Raw genomic sequence first — 19,365 nt, 5'->3', positions numbered from 1 at the left:
ATGTGATACTGTGTTGATGACATCATGGGATTGAAAGCATTGCATGGTTGAAAAGAAAGTGAAGTAAAATTTACAAACCAAGATGATGTCTGATCAGAAACGAAGAAGACAAATGTTTTACGTATTAGCTCCCTGTACAACCTTAATGGTCAAACTTGTGGCACTGCCTAAAAGCTTAGGGTATCTAAATAATAAAATGTACCGCAATTTTATATGGACACATATGTATATATACAAAGGCCATCGACTTGTGGCACAGGACCACTGTGCCTAGTGGCTATTCCATGCCCATCAATATTGCTGAAGGTGGAATATTATTTTAGCATCTTAGTCACTGGTCAGATCCAGGTTATTAAAGGTCACTTTCGATCTATGTCATTATTGTTCTGATTGTGGTGCCCCAGCAATATAATTACAGGTGGCCCCCCAAGGACACCCGACTTAGAGACAATCCCTAGTTACAGACGGTCCTCTCTGCCCATTGTGACCTCTAGTGAAGCTCTCTGGATACATTACTTTAGTCCCAGACTGCAATGATCAGCTGTAAGGTGTCTGTAATAAAGCTTTATTAATAATGCTTCTTCTCATGACCACAAGAAATTTAGAAAATCCCCAAAAAATAGTCTGTGGTTACAATTATAAAATATACCTGCTCTGACTTAAATCCAAATTCAACTTAAGAACAAACCTAAAGAACCTATCCTATACATAACCCCAGGGCTACCTGTAATAATAAATGCTAAAATCAATTATGGTTTTTCTTCCTAAACCTTATGAATGTTTTTTATATTGATCTTGATTTGTGTAAGACATACAAGATTGATGTATGAGATAATACATAGTTATAAGTATGGAAGTTACAGCGTAATTCTCTAACTCTGTCCAGGTACAAGATGCGAGAGGCCAAGTATGATTATAAGGATCTCTGACATGACATAACATCATTGTAATTTTCAGTAGGGGATATGTCGTGCTCTATAGTATGGAGGGATTTCTAATGAATACTGAAGTGGTGACATCATAACATTATAGTTTATAGACAATGTGATATCCATAAGGTTAGAACAGATACATGTTATGTGTCAACAATTATTGTAATTGTAAGAAGATTTGTTTTTTCCGGTAACTATTATAACCAATATTCCTTCATACATTCATTAAACATGATCCGAGCGCACACATCTCCGCTATCCCTTGCTTTACAGAACAGATACATCATGGACAGGGCGATGGTTGATCTCTGGGGCTTGAGGACTACGTTTTTTTTCAACCTTGTGAGAAAAATAGCTTTATTATTGTTCTGTAGACATATTGTGGCTTGTTTTTTGCTGGTTGAGTTTATTTTTTCAATGGAACAAGTTTAAAAAGATTGAAACAGTAGGCCATTGGAAAACTCATTATAGGGAATCCTGGGCTAAAATTATTGATAAGGATCTATTGCATTGATATGCTAAGTACAGATTATTGGGGTTACAACAGCTGGAACTCTTTACAGATCAGCTGTTCGCTTCAGGTGATACACAGAGAATGGAACTGGAAGGAGACAGCGCCATTTTCTGAGTAGTGGTCAAACCAATTTACTGCAGTTAAACGGGAGCTAAACTGCATTGACTCAGTTCAGTCTCAAGACTTCGATTTTTCTTATTCTCTGTTTATCGGCTGCTGAGAATAACTGATCTGTCTGGTTGCTGGTTTTGGACCAATACTAAGGATAGGGAATCAATATATTTAACACAGAAAATTCCTTTAAAGGGGTTGAAGCAAGTTGTACAATCTGACGGAAAAAAGGTCCATCTGTTAGGTCCCCAACAACCTGGAGAACTATAGTCCTAAGTGTACTGCTGCTTTATTCAGTGCTTTGGGTGTGTCTTCTATATCCAGCACTCACCTAGACAGTACTTGGGATAGGTGAGCGATGTGCTAAGCAATTTCCCATGCTCCCAGATTATTGAATGGATCAGCAAGACTCATGATCAACCCTTATCAATTAGTGTGAACAAGACCCCTATTTTCCAGATCATGTTTCCATCATCGATGGTGGTCTCAGCAGTCAGACCCTCACTGATTAGATTTTTATTCTCTAGGGTTGTGATGGTGAACCATATAGAGACCAAGTGCTGAAACTACAGCTTAAAAACCCACTTTTATTTCACAAAGTCCCGACAAAGAAATGTAATCAGCAATTGCCAATTAGTTCTCTGCTACAGCCTTCAACCACATTGACGCCTTGAGGACATCAAGACCAAAGAAGGAAGGGAAATTCTGATAATCATGATAATAATGTAGCTTCTCTCCAGATCCCTTGAGCAGGAAGAATTGTGGGGCAGTAAATCCAATCATAATCCCTCCCCGTCTACATCTCCAGTGCCAGGAAGCCAATAAGTGTTGCTTAAAAGTAGCACTGAATGCAGCACATTTTGGGTTCGTGTCTGGCAAACTCTGTGCTGGAGTGACAGACACCTATAGCTCTTAGTGCCACCTCTGGTACCGGTGCCATATGTTCGCCAGCACTGCCCTAAGGGTTAGCAAGGAAACTTGTTAAAACCCTATTAAAAGCACAAGCCAAAGTAATCAAAGACCAATAGGAATCACAGGAGCCCCTGACCATTTCTGATAACCAACCTCCAGCAAAACATCAGCAAACCCCTATTCATGTCAACAGATCACCGTTTCATTGAGAAGTTGGGTGCAATGGTCACATGTCATGACACTTGTCTTCATTACTACTAAACCAAGACAAGCATCAAACCTCAAAAAGCCTTGTGAGCTCTTTGTACAAAAAAAAAATCACGGGCTGGACAATTCCGTTAAAAAATCATGTTTATGGAATACCCGTTCATGCAGCTGTAACATATCCGCATATTTTCTCAATAGATAAGTAACATGACATGACATATGGAGAAAGTAATTTTCTATGAAAGTTTACAGACCATAAAAGTCTATTATGCGCATTAATCTCCGATTGTATGTTTTCCATTATGACACACAAATATTTGTAATGAATACTGAAGCGATGACATCAGCACCAGCCCCATGTACATTATCACATCATAAATTACGTTTCTACAAATATACGCTTCGCAGAATCGGTTGCCACACATCTCATATATTACTATGCGCAGCCCCTTTTATTGTAAATCTCCTCTCGAGTTTTACTGTACTGCGAGCTGTAAATGGTAAAAAAGAGGAAAACTGGGTCGTTTGTCTTACGGGCGTATGTGTGCGGAGCCAGTTGGAACGTGGGATAGGATCTGTTTTTGTTTGTTATAAATACAAGTTCTAGAACATTGTTACATTGTGTACCTCTGCGACATGATGTGTCAGATAATCCAGTCATTCTCTCCTAATTCCACTAACCACAACCCGACATGCCTTCACTTTTATAGTGGTCGTAAATGGCGATTGCAAGCCACAGACTGTATAAACACACCACAGCTTTCATCAGATGTAATACAGGAAGATTATTCAGCTGATCAAAGGGAATCAATATGATTGATCCAGGACAATGTGACTGCAGCTTTGCATTTGTTTTTCCCGAATTTTTTTTTTTCCGAGGGTGTCCAGTAAGGCACCAGCTGCACTTCCTGGGGTCTGTGTGTCTTTACTTAGCAATTCTTATTAGTTTTGACTAGTGATTGTTCCTCCTCGTGCTCAGCAGGAGATTATTCCTCCTCTGATGTTCTGATTATAATCGGTTACAATGCTCGGATGATACACTTTTCTTTGTTGTGAAAACGGAAGAAATTACAGCTGGAAATGACGTCCTTTTTCGCTATTACAATTTTCATTATCTGAGTTTTTTTCAGAATCATAAATACTTTTAGATGAGATAACGGTGACCCATATCAGTATAGGCTGCTAAATAACCAAGCTTGTATGGAAGAGATGTATTGAGGACTTTAGGTAAGTAGTTGATGTCCACCTGTCCATAGGAAAATACATACAAAATACTATTGCATAATACAATAGTGCAGTTGATAATACTAAGCTTTTAAATATACTTTATTTAAGAAATCTGTTTCTGTGTCCTTCATTTTCCTCTGCCTTTCATCCATATTTAAAGGGACCTGTCACTGCATTTTTCACAAATACAGCTAGTGACAGGTTCCCATAATGCCCTTTAAAGGAAACCTACCATTTGATTTTATGAAATATGAAGCAAACATACCTTGAGAATGCGCGGAACCAAGCGCTGAAGGAGCCATAAAAGGGAAAGAGCTTCATTATCATAATGTTATATCTGTTTTATCAGCAAAACCACTCAGCTCAGGGATTAACTAAGGGATATGATCCTGCATCAGTGTAGCTACAGCATTCTCAAGGTATGTTTGCTTCATAATGCATCAAATCAAATGGCAGGTTTCCTTTAAGCTAAACGCCCCCCCCCCCTTCTTTTAGCTAAAAATTGTTTGCCTCACATACCTATAAAATCAACTTTGTTATCTAACCTGGCATTAGCAATGAGTGAGAAGGTGCGTGTCCTGCTTGTCCAGTGGCTCCTCCCCATGTCTTCTTCTCACCATACAGCACTTATGACCTTAGTTCACATCATTCTGGTCACATGACATGAAGTGCTGAATGGAGGCACGGGGAGGAGCCACTGGACTTGGCAGAGTTGGACATGCCCCCTTTCTCACTGCTGATGAGAAAACAGTTGATTTTATGGGGATGTAAGGGGAACAATTTTGAGCTAAAAAAAAAGAGTGGAATTGAGTTAATAGGGCTCTATGGGAACCCGTCACTAGCTGTATAAAATGTGGTGACAGGTTCCCATTAAAGAGGTCACTAAAAATTAACCCACCCAATATACTGTAAATACTTTATTAAAATCTATGAATAAAATGCATTGCCTTTATCTCTGTATGATTCCCCTCCATGGGTACAATGTTAAAAAAGAATCAATTTGTAAAGTTATATGCAACTCGCTCCATGTGAATCATATCCACGTAACTCAGAGTAATTGAATCCGGTATAGTCCGCTTTTCCCCTGCACTACCTCCCTCTGCCTGATTGACAGCCATCACTGCTACAGTCTGGCTGGAAACCTCGGCCATGCTCTGTTCATTCAAATAGGACCATGACTGCCCTCACCCGTCGCCCGTTTACGGTGTCCAATAAGAAACGCTGGTGGGCGGGGCATGGATTGGTAAGATATAGACTGTGTTGGAACACTGGTGCCTTGCTGTACAAGGTAATGATTGCAGATGTAGTGGAAGAGAACCAATGACAAGTCCTCGTAAAGCATTTTTAGTAAATCATCTTTCTTTCTTGTATCCACTGACAGCTGAGAGATAAAGGAAACAATAAAATGTCCAATGACATATCATCCAATACAGCGATATAACTGCCCATAAAATACATCAATGTTTTATCTTGAATGTGGCAATTAAGTCCAAAAATGTGACAAACCACACTATGTCCACATGGTTCACGAAGACCCTGAACACACAAGTCCTGTGACGTTTCGATGGAGACTCCTCCTTCTTTATTCTTAATTATGTATTTGGTGGTCAGAGTGTTGTTGTTTTTTTTTTAACATTGAGCGATTTCTAATTGGAGAGTGAGACTATTTTAAAAGTTTTGGATTTACAGACCTGGATATTCCAGTCTCCTCACAGAGCTGGATCATCAAGGGAAAGTGATTTATGCATTTAGTATGAGCTAGGTAAATATCAGAAACTTTTAATATCATTTATATTCATCGATCTTGCTACCTTAACCCCTTAACGACCTGACCCTTTATAGTTTTTTCACTTCTGTTTTTCACTTGCCACCTTCAAAAATCTATAACTTTTTTATTTTTCCACATAAAGAGCTCTGTGACAGCTTGTTTTCTGCGTAACAAATTGCACTTCATAGTGACGGTATTTAATATTCCATGCCGTGTACTGGAAAGTGGGAATAAAATTCCAAATGGAGTGAAAATGCGCCGGTTTCTTGTGGCCTTGGATTTTACAGATTTCACTGTGCGCCACAAATGACATGTCTCCTTTATTCTTTGAGTCGGTACAATAACGGGTATAACAAATTAATATAGGTTTTATAATGTTTTCATTCATTTACAAAAAATTAAAACCTGTACAAAAATAATTTTTTTTATTTTGCCATATTCTGGCGCCAATAACTTTTTCATAATTTGGTGTATGGAGCTGTGGGTGGTGTCATTTTTTGTGACTTTTGATGGCGTTTTCATTTCTATCATTTTTAGGAATGTACAACCTTTTTTATATTTTTAAAAATGGGAAAAAAGTGCCATTTACGACTTTGGGCGCTACTTTCCTTTACGGGGTTAAACGCAGTGAAAAACCGTTATTATATTTTGATAGATCGGGCATTTTCGGACGTGGTAAAACCTAATGTGTTGATGCTTTTTTTTCTGTTTTTTTAATATTTATATCAATTCTAGGGAAAGGGGGGTGATTTGAATTTTTAGTTTTTTTTATTATAATTTATTTTATTTTTTTTACCATTTTTCAGACTACCTGGGGTACTTTTATCCTAGGTTGTCTCATTGATCCTATCATATACTGCCATACTACAGTATGGCAGTATATGGGGATTTTCCTCCTCATTCATTAAAACGAGACGGCCTCGGGTGTTTGGAAGACCCGAGGCTATCGTGGCGACGGATCACCGCTCCCTGATGACGTCACAGGGAGCGACGATTCGCGTCAAGATGGTGGCACATCTCCTAGTATGCCCAGCGCATAAAAAATAAACTCAATATTCACCTTTCTGATGCCCCATGCAGGTCCTCTAATCGCTTTCGCCAGCAGCAGGTCCTTGTATTGCTGGCCACACACACACAGTTTTCATCACGTTTTTTGTGCTGAAAGACTTTGCTTATACTCAACTATATATGGTACCTTTCCAGTCCATGCTACTCCATTTCTGATGTTTTTTTGGCCCCCTGCTGGATTCTATTTACTAATAAGTGATTGGATGGAGGCAGCTGTTGTCTTGTCATGTACTTGGTGGAGAACAGGGAAGCAGCAGTATCAGACTAACAAAAAAAAGAAAAGCATTAGTCCTTAAAATACATAGTTATAAGCTTCAGGCACAAGTGCTTTTTGGGGACTGCAAATAATGGGCCTAGCAAGGCTGCTTGGAGCCCATCTGACAATGGTGGGTGAGTGTTTCTCACCATTCCAATGTCCATAGGAGTTGACTACACCTGCGGCAAAAACATGCAGAAATAAGACCTACCTTTTCTGCTGTGGTGAGACATCTAGTAAGTTCCCGGTGTGGTGCCTTTGAGAGAATGCAAGGCGCTGTGAACATGACAAATAGAAAGCAATGGGACGCAGTTAGTCGCAGTTTGTGTGGCTACTTCACAGCCGAAATCAATAGCCGTGTATATTAGCCCTTAAGCTGTTCACCGAGGGATTGAAATTATTCTTGAACAATGTATGCACCAGTTTCATATGGAGATCACCAGGACATTGTGTAATATGGAATCAAAAGTATATTCTAAAAATGCTGAAATTTTAACTATGTAATGGCTAAACTTAAACTAAGGTTTATAGAAAAGTAAAAAAACATAACTGACTTGAATACCTTATTTTTCTGTTCCACTAGTTTTGGATGACCTCCTTTGAGTACATAACAACCTTGCCTAATACTAAAAACTCTTCAATAATTGAGGACAATAATATAAATTTTTGTAAAAAACAAAAACAATTTAAACCATGACTTTCCTTGTGGATTAACGGTAGAGCAAATAATTGAGAAAACGTACAAAGCAAGCATAGAGAAGACCAAATGGAGTCAAGGTTACACACGTCAGCGTGGAAAATACCAGCGCTCGTCCTTGGGAGGTTATGTTAACATGTTTCTGCAGTCGGAACCAAACATAGTTTCCAGTATCCACTACATGGCAAGCTAGTAGAAAACACAAGCAGAGATATTTTTTTTCTTTTAGTTAAGGATCTGTTTTTTATATCTGTCTCATTCACGTTACTGTTGTTCATCACGGCTGACAACACAACTCGGTTTTTGAATTTGTTTCTGTATGTAGGAAGCTATGGTTCACAATGCAGTTATTGCTTACTGTAGCTATTGTGGCCCAGACGGTGTCTAATGAGATTGTTGGCAATGCCCTGCTTTACTTCACTAGCCGAACTTTGTTTCCAAATTCATTAGTCAGGCAAATATACTCCCAAGTCTAAATACCACAGATGCGTGCTCGGGAACTTTTGAAGTGATCAAAGAGACCAAATACATCAATAAATATAAAGACGGTCTCCTTGAGGTCACAGACGAGAATCGTGAGGGACGCTGAAATATAACTCGCCTTATTATACATTACTATGGTTTAGCTGTTTTGAGGCCATTGCTCTGATGTTTAGAAGCATTTGCTGATCAATGCTGTTTATTGTTTTTATTTTCCAAAAGACTATGGAAGCTAGATCATGTGAACCAGGCCTGAGACTCCTCCAAAAAGTGTCATGGTTCTTGGTTGAGTTAGATGCCTGTAGGTTATGTGCTTATTCAGAAGCTTCTGACACAGGTTCATCCAAAACAGCATATAAAACGGTGAACGCTGCAACATTGTGTGTGGCAAAATGGCTATAATGGAAACATTAGAAATAGAGATGAGCAGAGCCAACGTTTGCTTTTGGGTTCAGCAGTGGGACCTGGACATATTGCTGGATTGGTGACCGAAAAGCCATTTTAGTAAATTGAAGCCCCTAGCAACTAACCATTGTCCCCTTTCCCAATCATAACTACGGCTAGTTGTTAGGGGCATCGGTTTCCCGGATTTGCTGCTTGGCTACCAATCCGCCAATATGTCCTGGTGGCATGGCCAAACCTGAATGTAAACGTCATGTAAACTCATCTCTACTTAGAAATCCTATAATAATTTGGATTCCATTTTGTAAAATATGTGTCCACTATACCACAGATCCAACACTGCCTCTATTTCCATTATAGGCAGAGACAAATCGAAAGAGCAGCAGAGCTTTAAGTGTAACCTTAAACAAAATTCAAGTGGGATACTGGTTCCCATTGCAGAGCCCCAGAGAATATATTGAGTCTTAAAGGACATCTTCCACCACGAGTGGTGTCAGGCTCATTTAACACCTATGAAGCATAGAGCCCCTTAGGCTCAATTGCATACAGTCCTTCATCCTGGTGGTAGATGACCTTTAAGTACAGGCAATGCTTCATGGGGAAAAGCATTCCAATGAGCTAAAAAACGGGTGACTCTTCTAAAAGCGTTAGTTTATCTTTAAACAATTGTTGGGGTTTTTCCCCTGGTTGGTTGGATGAGATAATTCGGTGCAGCTCAGGAATGCTTGTCAATAAAGTAAACCTGCAGGTGTAACAATACTTACTCAAAGACACTGCCTTATAGTACAAGTAGATCCACTATGTTTATGTAAATTTTTAACTAGATATTAACATATCCTCCTGTTGACAATTGTGTATATGTTTTTCAGGAGGCTTTCCAGATTGGGATCTACTGGGCAAACACAAACACCGTGCACAAGTCTGTGGCTGTACGCTTGGTCCATGACATGACCTCCCCAAAATGGAAGGATGGGGATACTGGTGAAATGGTATCACTAGATGAAGAAGGGTTTGTGGATGCAAACATAAAGCTTGGAGCCTTCCCTGGACATCAGAAGGTGAGCAGCAGAGGCACAAAAATCAGAAGATCGGAAGCCACCGTCTTGTCTTTAAAAATGAAAAAATCACAGTAACCCATCTTAAGGTGCTTATCGGAGAGTAAAAACATAATTTTGCTACATGTTTTGAACATTGAGTTCTTTCGCAGGCAAGCTGTATTGCTTCAAAACTAGTGAACATGTAGAGGCTAAAGCTTGAGCAGCATGAGTTGGGTGGTAGCCATAAGATAACTTGAAGTTGGCCATACTACTTAGAGATTTGTCAATGAAACCTGGCTGACCATCTAGTATTTCGATGTCCGAAATTCAAAGCCCCTACTTTTTGCTAAAGTTTTTTGCAACAGCCTCCCAGCATTTCAAACATATGGTGGCACATTAACTTACCCGGTCCTGTCGCGATCCCCGCTGTGCGTTGTCCGACGATCATGGACTCCGGCGCTATTCACTAAGATTGTGCGCCCGATTTCCTACTTGTGTCGCTTCCCTGCTCAGGTCCGCTGGAGTTCACCATCTTCTTCCCAGTGTATGTAAGTGCATTGTCTTGTGACACAATTTTAATGTTAAATCCCACGCTCAGTCCGAATCCATCGGACCGTCCGATGGCCCGTCCCCCGATTTCTGTCGCATGAAAGCTTGAGTCGATGCGCCAAAATCAGATCGCGTAGGACACAATCCCCTTCTAAATCCCTGTCCCAGCGGCTCGATCCCCGAAAATTCGGAAAACCCGATGGAAATGCGGCCACGGGACCACTAGTAAATAAGCCCCATGGGGTTTGGGACAAATTAAGGGTACAAGTGTAGTAGGTAGGACATTAGAAATAGCTGTTGTCTAACTTCTGTCTGTATGGTCAGCTGGAAAATGGAAAGGCAAACTCTCTATTTCCTCTTGTCACGTGTCATAACATCATGTGCGACATATTAGCCTGGGATGCCAGGCACCCAGGACACTGTGACTAGGCTTAGCTACCATTAGAAAAATACCATTAACATTGTTTTGGTAAAGGTTGTTGCTCGTTCGGATGCCCCCCAGTCCATAGTACCCAGGGCATCCAAACCTACCTACAGCCAATGGGTTGCAGCGACTGAAACTTTGCGAAAGATAAAAAAGGAGACCAAGGCCCCGTTTGGGGTTCCAATCCGTAGGGGGTGGAATCATAGTGATTTATCATCACATAGAAATAGCACTTAAAGGACATGTACGTATTGTCCGTGCACATTGTACATATTATAACAGTTATATGATTGGCTTGTGGATATTATAGAAAAAACTTTATGCTTATGAAAACGAAACACAAATATGTTCGAAAATCTGGATCCCTTTCACTAAATTACTACAGCCAGTTCTTCAGAGCAATTTAGAAACAGACTCGATATGTTTCCGAGGTTTGGTAAGGAAACAAAGAGGGGAAAAAAAACGAAAAACGTGGGGAATAAGAAAGCGGAGTATTCTTACAAGATGACAGGTGTACGGTCAAATCGCACGAAGAGGAAGTGAACATTGCTGTCAGAACACTTTATAAGTGACTTGTCGTCTTCTCAGCCTGACCGGTGGAGTAAATGGGCCCTTTGTATAATGGGAAACTAAATCTAAAATGCAACTTTATCTGATATCAAAGGCCAACTCTGAGTTCTTGTAGAAAGGATTTTATACTGCATTAAACCTAATGATCTTTAAACAATAATAATGGAGCCAGCACTCGGCCAGGTCCTATTTTTACTTCTTCTTTCCAGCATTACCCCCATCTTGTATTTGGTTGGTATTATATTTTTTTGCTTAGTTTGACTGGGGCCATTCTCCAACATTCCTGAGCCATGGAACAACTCTGTAACTAAATGGTGCATGCTATGCTAGTTTTATATTTCTTTTTGCAGGACACAATACACCTAAAACATCATTCCAAATTAACCCGGCTCCTTTTAAGTTAAAAATCAAATTAGTCTCGTAAATTAATAATGTACCTATATTTTTTGAATTGGCACGGAGGGGAACATAATTTGGTGACTACAGAAAACTATTTGACTTTATAGCCCAAATTAAATATCATTACGGTTTATGGAACAATTAGAAGGCGGTTTTTATGTTACAGTGACCAGAGATGTAGGGTTAGAAAGCGTGCCAGTATCAGGCACATGCTGGGGTTATGTATGAGCTTTACTTACACAGATGGATGTACTAATGGCTTGAAATATAGTTTATATATAATTGATTTCCCGTAGTTACTTTTGCAGCAGTTGTTTTTTAGATTTTACATTTAATACACTTTTTTTTACACGGCGTTACTTATTTTTATGATCTTTCCAATCATTGAACTGCATCCTGTTTGGTCTTTAGTGGAAAAACTTTTGTTGACTACCCCCACTGCAGTTGCTCTCACACTAATAGCAATTCTCTCCAAGGTAGAGAAGACAGTACCTGTCATTACTGAATTTTTTCCTCAGTTCCCAAGACCTAAAACCCACCAGTGTAACTAACATGCATCAAACTCGCTTTGTGTGCTTGCCGAAAAAGGTCCGGCCCAAACACTCAGAGACCAGAATTTAATTCAGCATGAAAATATTTGAGCACAGTACTCTGCTACTTCCATCAGTGCAATAGTCAGTGAATGTAAAAGCACCACCTATGCTTAAACTGTTGGTCCATTTATTTAGGATACCCATGGACCTATTCTCTTGACCCATGGCCTCACACCATTGAAAGGCCCCCAACACTCAGCCAACTATATCCAATCATATGGGTAGGAGAAAGCTTGTTGTGACCAAAATATCTTTTAAACTGAGCCCAATTGTTTTGATGGAGTTAGCCCACAATCTAAAGTGTTTAGGGCCTCCTATTGATGGTCGGTGGAGGACAAAATGATTTGTTGTTGAATTCTAACATGCTTGATTCTTTTCCTTGCCTAGGTGCTTTATACTTTTTGCTCTACTGAGGGCAGAAAGAAAAGTCATCAGCTCTATGAGCATTCGGCCAAGATCTAAGTTGTATTGGCAGTCTAGAGCTCCTTGCACACGACTGTATTTGACGGCCATATCCTAGTTGTATGGACAGCAGCTAGCAAACAGCCTTATAAGTGCATTGTGCATGGCACTGTACCGGCTCCGGAAAAAGGAATGGCCCGGTACCACGCCTTCTTATGGAGAGGGGAGGACAAGCAGCGCACATCTGTCCAACCCTCCAGCTGAACATTTCCTTGCGCGGGTCTTGGCCAGGGCATAGCACACGTTCATGTGGAAGAAGCCTTCCGATAAGTTTTACACGTCAAAGATCTCACATTGAAGTTCAACATTAATGCAATTTGTTGTTATTTTCATCTTGAGCTCTAATATTCAAAATGCTAAACCTTTGTTTTCTGTATTCATCATTAACAAAATATTACTGTGGTAGATACTTATAGATTCTTGTCTCTCTAAGTTGTGTCAGTTTAGCATTTCATCAATGGTTCGCAACGGAATCCAGATACTACAGATAGAAGACAAGACAACGCTCGTCAACAATACTTCATTTAAGATTCATTACAGCCCTCAGATGTTCATCCCACAACAGCATCCTGATGAGGAGGTGAGTACATGAAGTCCTCTGTATTCAGACCACCAAAGATATTTTAGATTCTTCTTACTATTAACCATGGCCAAGCCACCGGACTAATCAAGAACGGCCATCTTCACCTAAAGAAGTTCAAATCAAGATCTAAATGATTGTCTATTGCGTGACCCAAAAAATGTGGCTTTAGGAAATTAAAAATAAAAAACATCCCTAATTTCTTTTAAAATCGCACAGTGTAGCAGGGTGACCCCGCTGATATTTGAGTGCATGTGATGAATTGCAACTTGGGTATTCAAAGTAAAACTGTAGTGATAAAAATCACAAAATCTTGACTTTTTTGGATTAGAATTTTCTTTTTTGGACTAAAATATTATACTTTTATGTTATTTATTATCTTTAATTCATGCTCCTATCAAATCCCTTGTAAATTTATACCATGTGCATGTGCTTGGTAGACGCAAGAACGAGCGATGCCAGGCCCACACTGTACTGTTCAGAAGACTTAAAAGCACAAGTCACAATTTTTGTAAATGTATATTTTAAGGTCAAAACAAGTGAATGAGAATGCTGATGTCTTATCTGATGTGTGTCATGTGTAATGAGGTAAACCGTGGGTCAGAGGAGGACGATAACTACATAAGGGTCATACTGTAACTTATGTTCTAGTTTCGTGTTTGCTGTTATCGGCTCCCAATATGCTCTTACCACAAGGATTTTTTTTGGGGGGGAAGTATCGACTTTTCACCTGTTGCTAAGTCAAATACAACACAGCAAGACCTTTCTGTGAACTATGTTTAAAGCCCAAGGAAAAATGATATCTTTGTGTTCTGTGTTGGAAATCTGGCTGTACTTCAACTATCCGATGTTTGGCTTCAAATGTCCAACTCATAATAATAAGTCAAACCTCCGTGGACTGAATCATCTGTTTCTTTTAATCAAGCTTATCTTTATGTGACCCCCCCCCCCCCTTTCTTTTCTTCCAAAGTATGTTCCTGTACCAGACAGCACTGTGTTCAACATCGGCCCAGTTGGGGAACATCCCGTCGCCAAGTACAACACAATTCCTTGCTGGGATCTTGTTTCAGACAACAGTCACTCAACGGGAGAACCGCCTCCTCTTCAGAAATACATACTACTCAGCCTGTGCCACAATGCGGCCGCTGGAAGTCCTGATTGCTGGAGCCAACCTGCCATTGTCCGCCCGGAGTATCCAAGGCAAAGTGTTGCCGTTCCCATAGGAGAATGCGCTGGCAACGACCTGTGTACCAAGTACGACACCATCTGTCTTCATATATAGCTTGGCTTAGTGGCATCTTCTTTGGTTATTCATAATTGTATAAAATGCTTTCTAAGAGAAATAATAATAATGAATGAGGCCTCTAGTACTAAAAAAAAATATCTCAATTTCTATTGTAGTAACCCCATTCCAAATTAGTTTCTTTCAGAGAAGAGAGGACCCAATGTTTGGTTCGGCTTCCTGACCCGGACATTAGCGGCCAAACAATCAATCCGGTAAATTTACTCCCCTAGCGACAAGTCATGGCTATGATTGGCTTGTCCCCCCGGACATTTATATCAATGGCTAGTTGCTAGGGACGTCAATTTGCCAGATTGGTTGTTTGGCTGCCAATCCGGCAATATGAATGGGTCAAGCGGCAGAACCGGAGCATCGGGTCTGCTCATCAGTGTGCCTCAACAAGTGTTAGTCACAATTGATTCTCTGGTAGACTATGAGTCAGTGGAATATTTATTCTTCTCCTGACATACCTGCACCATTCTTAAGTTTATCATTTACTTAGACTCCCCATACCTTACATTCCAATCACAACTTTCCTATTTAGCAAAAAATCCCAAAATCTTTAGTTATTCACACAATCGTCAATTTTGACCTTGTGCTATCCGTGATCCGCAAAAATGTGCATTATTATTTTACAGATCACGCACTTGAACTCTCTTACGGAGCCAATCCACCCATTGAAGTCAATGTGTTTGTGTTTTCTATAAACCATTTCTTACATGGAGTGTTTGGACATAGCTTTTCTGTGTCACAAACTAATGTGATAATGTAACATTTTTTTGTCCAGGGCTCTGGTTTTGACTTACCAAGAACATTTCGGAGTGACCTATATAACCCTCACAGAAGACCCAAGCCCTCGGATGATTTTTCGCAACAGGTGCACGGTTTCCTTATTGCTGAAAGAGAATATTAAAGGTATGGATTTCCACAGCAATAAATATTCATACAGCACATTTCTTGTTGTAAACTGCAAAATGATATTTGTGAATCAGGTCTATGTATTCATGTATTGTAAGCTTTCACGGCACATACTTAGGCTCTCCAGAATCCTTATTTGCCTGTTTTTGTCTCTAGAAACTCCCAAGTTTGAGGTTTACTGCAGAAAAATCCCAGCTGAATGCTCCGTGCACCATGAAATGTATCATCAAGTGTCCAGTTTTCCAGACTGCAAGACCAAAGATTCCCTTCCTGGGATCTACCTGAAGGTCCTGTCATGTGAGGAGTCCACAGCGGAGTGGAGTGACCTGATCGATATCAACAACCAGGGCACACAGGTATCTTGAAAGACCAACTGGGTTAAATAGTTGGCCGCTTCCCCATTCTTATTTATTCAGTTACTTGTTACATAAACCAATATAACAAGACAAGATTTAAAAAATATATATATTATTACAATGCTATCTTCTAACTCTTTTTAAATCCTCCTTCCTATTGCCTTCTGTGCTGATCACTCACTTGCTTGATATATTGATGCCGTAATTATTTTATCTTGGGTTAGTGATCAGTTTACAGCTGCAGCACACAGAAGTATGGAGAGATTGAGAGGAATCTGCTGCATTGTCTAAACATATATCAATGCTGCAGCTTCTAGTAAGTGTTCTTATGAAGCAGAAGCAGACACATAAGCTAAGAAATGTTAATGTAAGTACAGCACTGGTGTATCGATAACAGCAGTTATCAGGGCTGAGATATTTCATAACTAGGCTACATGGGAAACCCCCTTTAACACACTTTCAGTGTTACAACCATCTCGCCAAGGACAAGATAAAAACAATACAAAAAAACCTGGACACCCGATTAGAAAATACAATACTAATCTAAGTATACTTTATATATGGATTTTATGAATTAAAGGGGTTGGCCGCTTTGTATCGTGTTTTTTTAATGTGTGTGTAAGTTTGGGGGGCAGGATGTTAGGTAATTTACCAATATACATCCATTAGTTTTGATCCACTTTCTTCATATGTAAAGTGAAGCCTCCTGTCTTTTACCTCATCAGCCAGACATTCCTGTCCATAAAATGGCCGCAGAAGGAGGGTCATGTGATCTCTAACTGTCCATGAGCAATCGCCCTGCCAGGACCTTAAGCTTATATTCATTAATATTGTCATAAGGTCCTGGTAGGGTCATGAACAGATAGAGATCACATGACCCTCCATCTGCGGCCATTTTATGGTCAGGAATCTCTGGATGACGAGGTAAAAGAAAGGAGGCTTCACTTTACATAGCAAAAAAACAAATGTATTATATGTAATATTATTATGTATATGTATTATTTTTTTGCCTGTGCTGTTTATTTATCGAAAAGTTGAGGGGGGGGGGGGGGGTGCGCCTTAAGAGTATCAACATAAGTGCTAACACTCTGCAACAAATCTTATCTGGTCCCGACCACAATTATCGTATCATTTTAAATGTTTTTATCACATTTGCTTTGGTTGATTAGTATCTCACACACAATTTATTACTATTATTACATTTATCAGCCTAATGGGGATCTGCAGATCTTCAGTCTGGGGTCTGTTATAATTTCTACATTTGGATTTGCTTTTTACCATCTGGTTGTATATGTCACATACATAGATTTTCTGCATGAGCTAAACATTGTTTTATCTCTCTTGCTTTGCAGCAAATTGCAGCAGTGGGGCTATCAAACAAAATAAATGTGTATAATTTGTGACATTTCAGAAGCCCCAGTCTCTTACAGGCATCTGCTGGGAGAGTCATGGACTTGGCCCGGATAGATTAAGAACATGTGTCTTATCTTGTCAGGGGAGCGTGCTCCTGAAATTCATACGTGGAATTCCTCTATAGGCATCACTCATGGAATATTTATCTGTTATGTTTCTATAGGTGGTTTTCCTTACTGGATACGGCTACGTCTATGTGGATATTGTTCAACAATGTGGAGCTATCATCATCACTCTGGCCCCGGAAGGAAGGGCAGGACCAGTTCTTACAAGTCTTAATAGGTAAATATTACCCCTGGAACCCCTCATGATCAGGAGAAAAGAGTCTCCTAAGATGACCTTTGTATCTCAGGTGCACCACATCCCAGTCACAACAAGAAAGCCCCTATCCACAGGAGAGGGGCTAACTTTCTGATTGCTGGGGGTCCATTGTGTCCCCATTGCACGTCAAAGAATGGAGAAGCCGGTTGCACATGCGCTCTCCCATGTGATTTACTGTCTATGAAACTGATGGAGATAGTTGAATACGGTGCTCTGCTATCTCCATCTGTTCCTCAGCAGGGCGTGTGCAAGACTGCTCTGTTCATTTGGGGTACAATGGAAACCCTGACCGATCAGCAAGTTATCTTGTGGATAGGGGCTAACCTTTTGTGACTGCAAAACAGTTTAAAGCGGTTTTCCAGTTTTTTCGGGGGACCTCTCTGACTGAGCAGTGGTGAGAAAAAAATGTTATGTTCTTATAATGCTCCAACTCCCCTTTCCCTGGGTCGGATTTCTCAGTTGTGTCATTGACACTCCCGGAAGTGTCGGTGACAGGTCCTGATGCCGTGCAACTGTGTGAAGTTTCTGGTGTCACTGATTGGCTACAAGAGACCCATTAACGCCAACACATTTGGCATAGCTGGGACTATCAATGAACTGAACAGAAAGCTGAAGTAAATAAAATTGGTGTTTGGTGTTCATACAAAAAGATTACTAACTTTTTGTTTTCCCTCCTAGGACTCAATGTCAGCGCATTGTGCTTAAGTCCTTTGTCACCCAGCTTAGCGTGGGCATCTATGACAACATCACTAATTACAAAACTTCGTCAGAGCTCATGCGGCTGACTATGGATAATGTGTTCCTTCATCTGACACCAGTCACCAGTTATCTCAGGCAGCCATGTCAAGAGATGCAGACAGACCTCACCTCTGGGATACCCATATTTTACAGCCTGGAAGTATATTGTGGAGATTTACAAATAGACAATCAACTGTACAACAAGTCAAATTTCCATTTCGCTGTCCTGGTTTGCCAAGAGGAGAAAACAGAGTGCGTGAGATGGCCAAAGGCTGGCAATCTGTCCATGTCCGTCAAAGAGCTGGAGGAATACAAGGAGACTTCATTCTTCAAGCTCTTTATCACATTCTCCTTAGAACAAGATATTTGTGATCTGAATGAACTGAGCTTTGATTTGAGGCCATCACGACTCTACGTGGAGGACACATTCGTCTACTATGTAAAGACACTGTTTAATACATATCTCCCAGATAACAAATATCTCGAAGGACCGGTCAAAAACATTGGATCTAAGCTTCCTCATATACTGCCAGATCAAGTGCGACAGCATGCGTCAGCACTGGTTAGTCCAGTCAAGCTCCGGAAATTGACAGTGCAACCAGTTAACCTACTGGTCAGCATCCATGCATCTTTGAAGCTATACATTGCCTCTGATCACACTCCATTATCCTTCTCCGTGTTTGAACGCGGGCCAATCTTCACCACAGCCAGACAGCTCATACATGCCCTGGCAATGCATTATGCCGCCGGTGCCCTTTTCAGAGCAGGTGAGTCCGTGCTTCTTATCACTGATGATTTTAGTTCCTAAGTGGTGGAGGTTCTCTTATTTTGATTTGTCGAGACACAACCCCTTATTACTCCAAACTTCTACCATCACTAGTTGTATAGCTTGTCATTGTTCCAGGAAAAAAGACTGGCAGACTCCACTGGAACATCCTTGCTGGAGGGGTAGTAACTTAACAGGTATTTTATAACATTTCCTCCAGCTAGATTACTCAAAAAAAACCTTCAATAACTTTGTTTCAAAATGGCTTCCCAGCTACGTCTACATAATCTAGCAATAAGATTGTGCTAATTGAATAGAACGCAGAGACACTGTGGGGCAGGGGTAGGTCTCCTATGCTTTTTCCACCACTTTTTGGACGAGAA

The 19,365-nt window shown here is 40.3% G+C and overlaps 1 protein-coding gene across 4 annotated transcripts in view; it reads left to right on the top strand.

The window, feature by feature from the left end:
* Nucleotides 1-19,365, top strand: part of VPS13B (vacuolar protein sorting 13 homolog B) — a 629,099-nt gene that overhangs the window by 579,875 nt on the left and 29,859 nt on the right. For all 4 annotated transcript variants that reach the window (XM_072151499.1, XM_072151498.1, XM_072151501.1 and 1 more), the window contains exons 50-56: nt 9,444-9,632; nt 13,042-13,188; nt 14,159-14,442; nt 15,258-15,385; nt 15,545-15,744; nt 17,321-17,439; nt 18,157-18,983. In XM_072151499.1, the coding sequence (XP_072007600.1) occupies nt 9,444-9,632; nt 13,042-13,188; nt 14,159-14,442; nt 15,258-15,385; nt 15,545-15,744; nt 17,321-17,439; nt 18,157-18,983 (1,894 nt within the window). The remainder of the gene's footprint in view (nt 1-9,443; nt 9,633-13,041; nt 13,189-14,158; nt 14,443-15,257; nt 15,386-15,544; nt 15,745-17,320; nt 17,440-18,156; nt 18,984-19,365) is intronic.

Source organism: Engystomops pustulosus, chromosome 5, assembly GCF_040894005.1.
Source record: "Engystomops pustulosus chromosome 5, aEngPut4.maternal, whole genome shotgun sequence".
NCBI lineage: Eukaryota > Metazoa > Chordata > Amphibia > Anura > Leptodactylidae > Engystomops > Engystomops pustulosus.
This window is presented reverse-complemented; position numbering and strand designations above follow the sequence as displayed.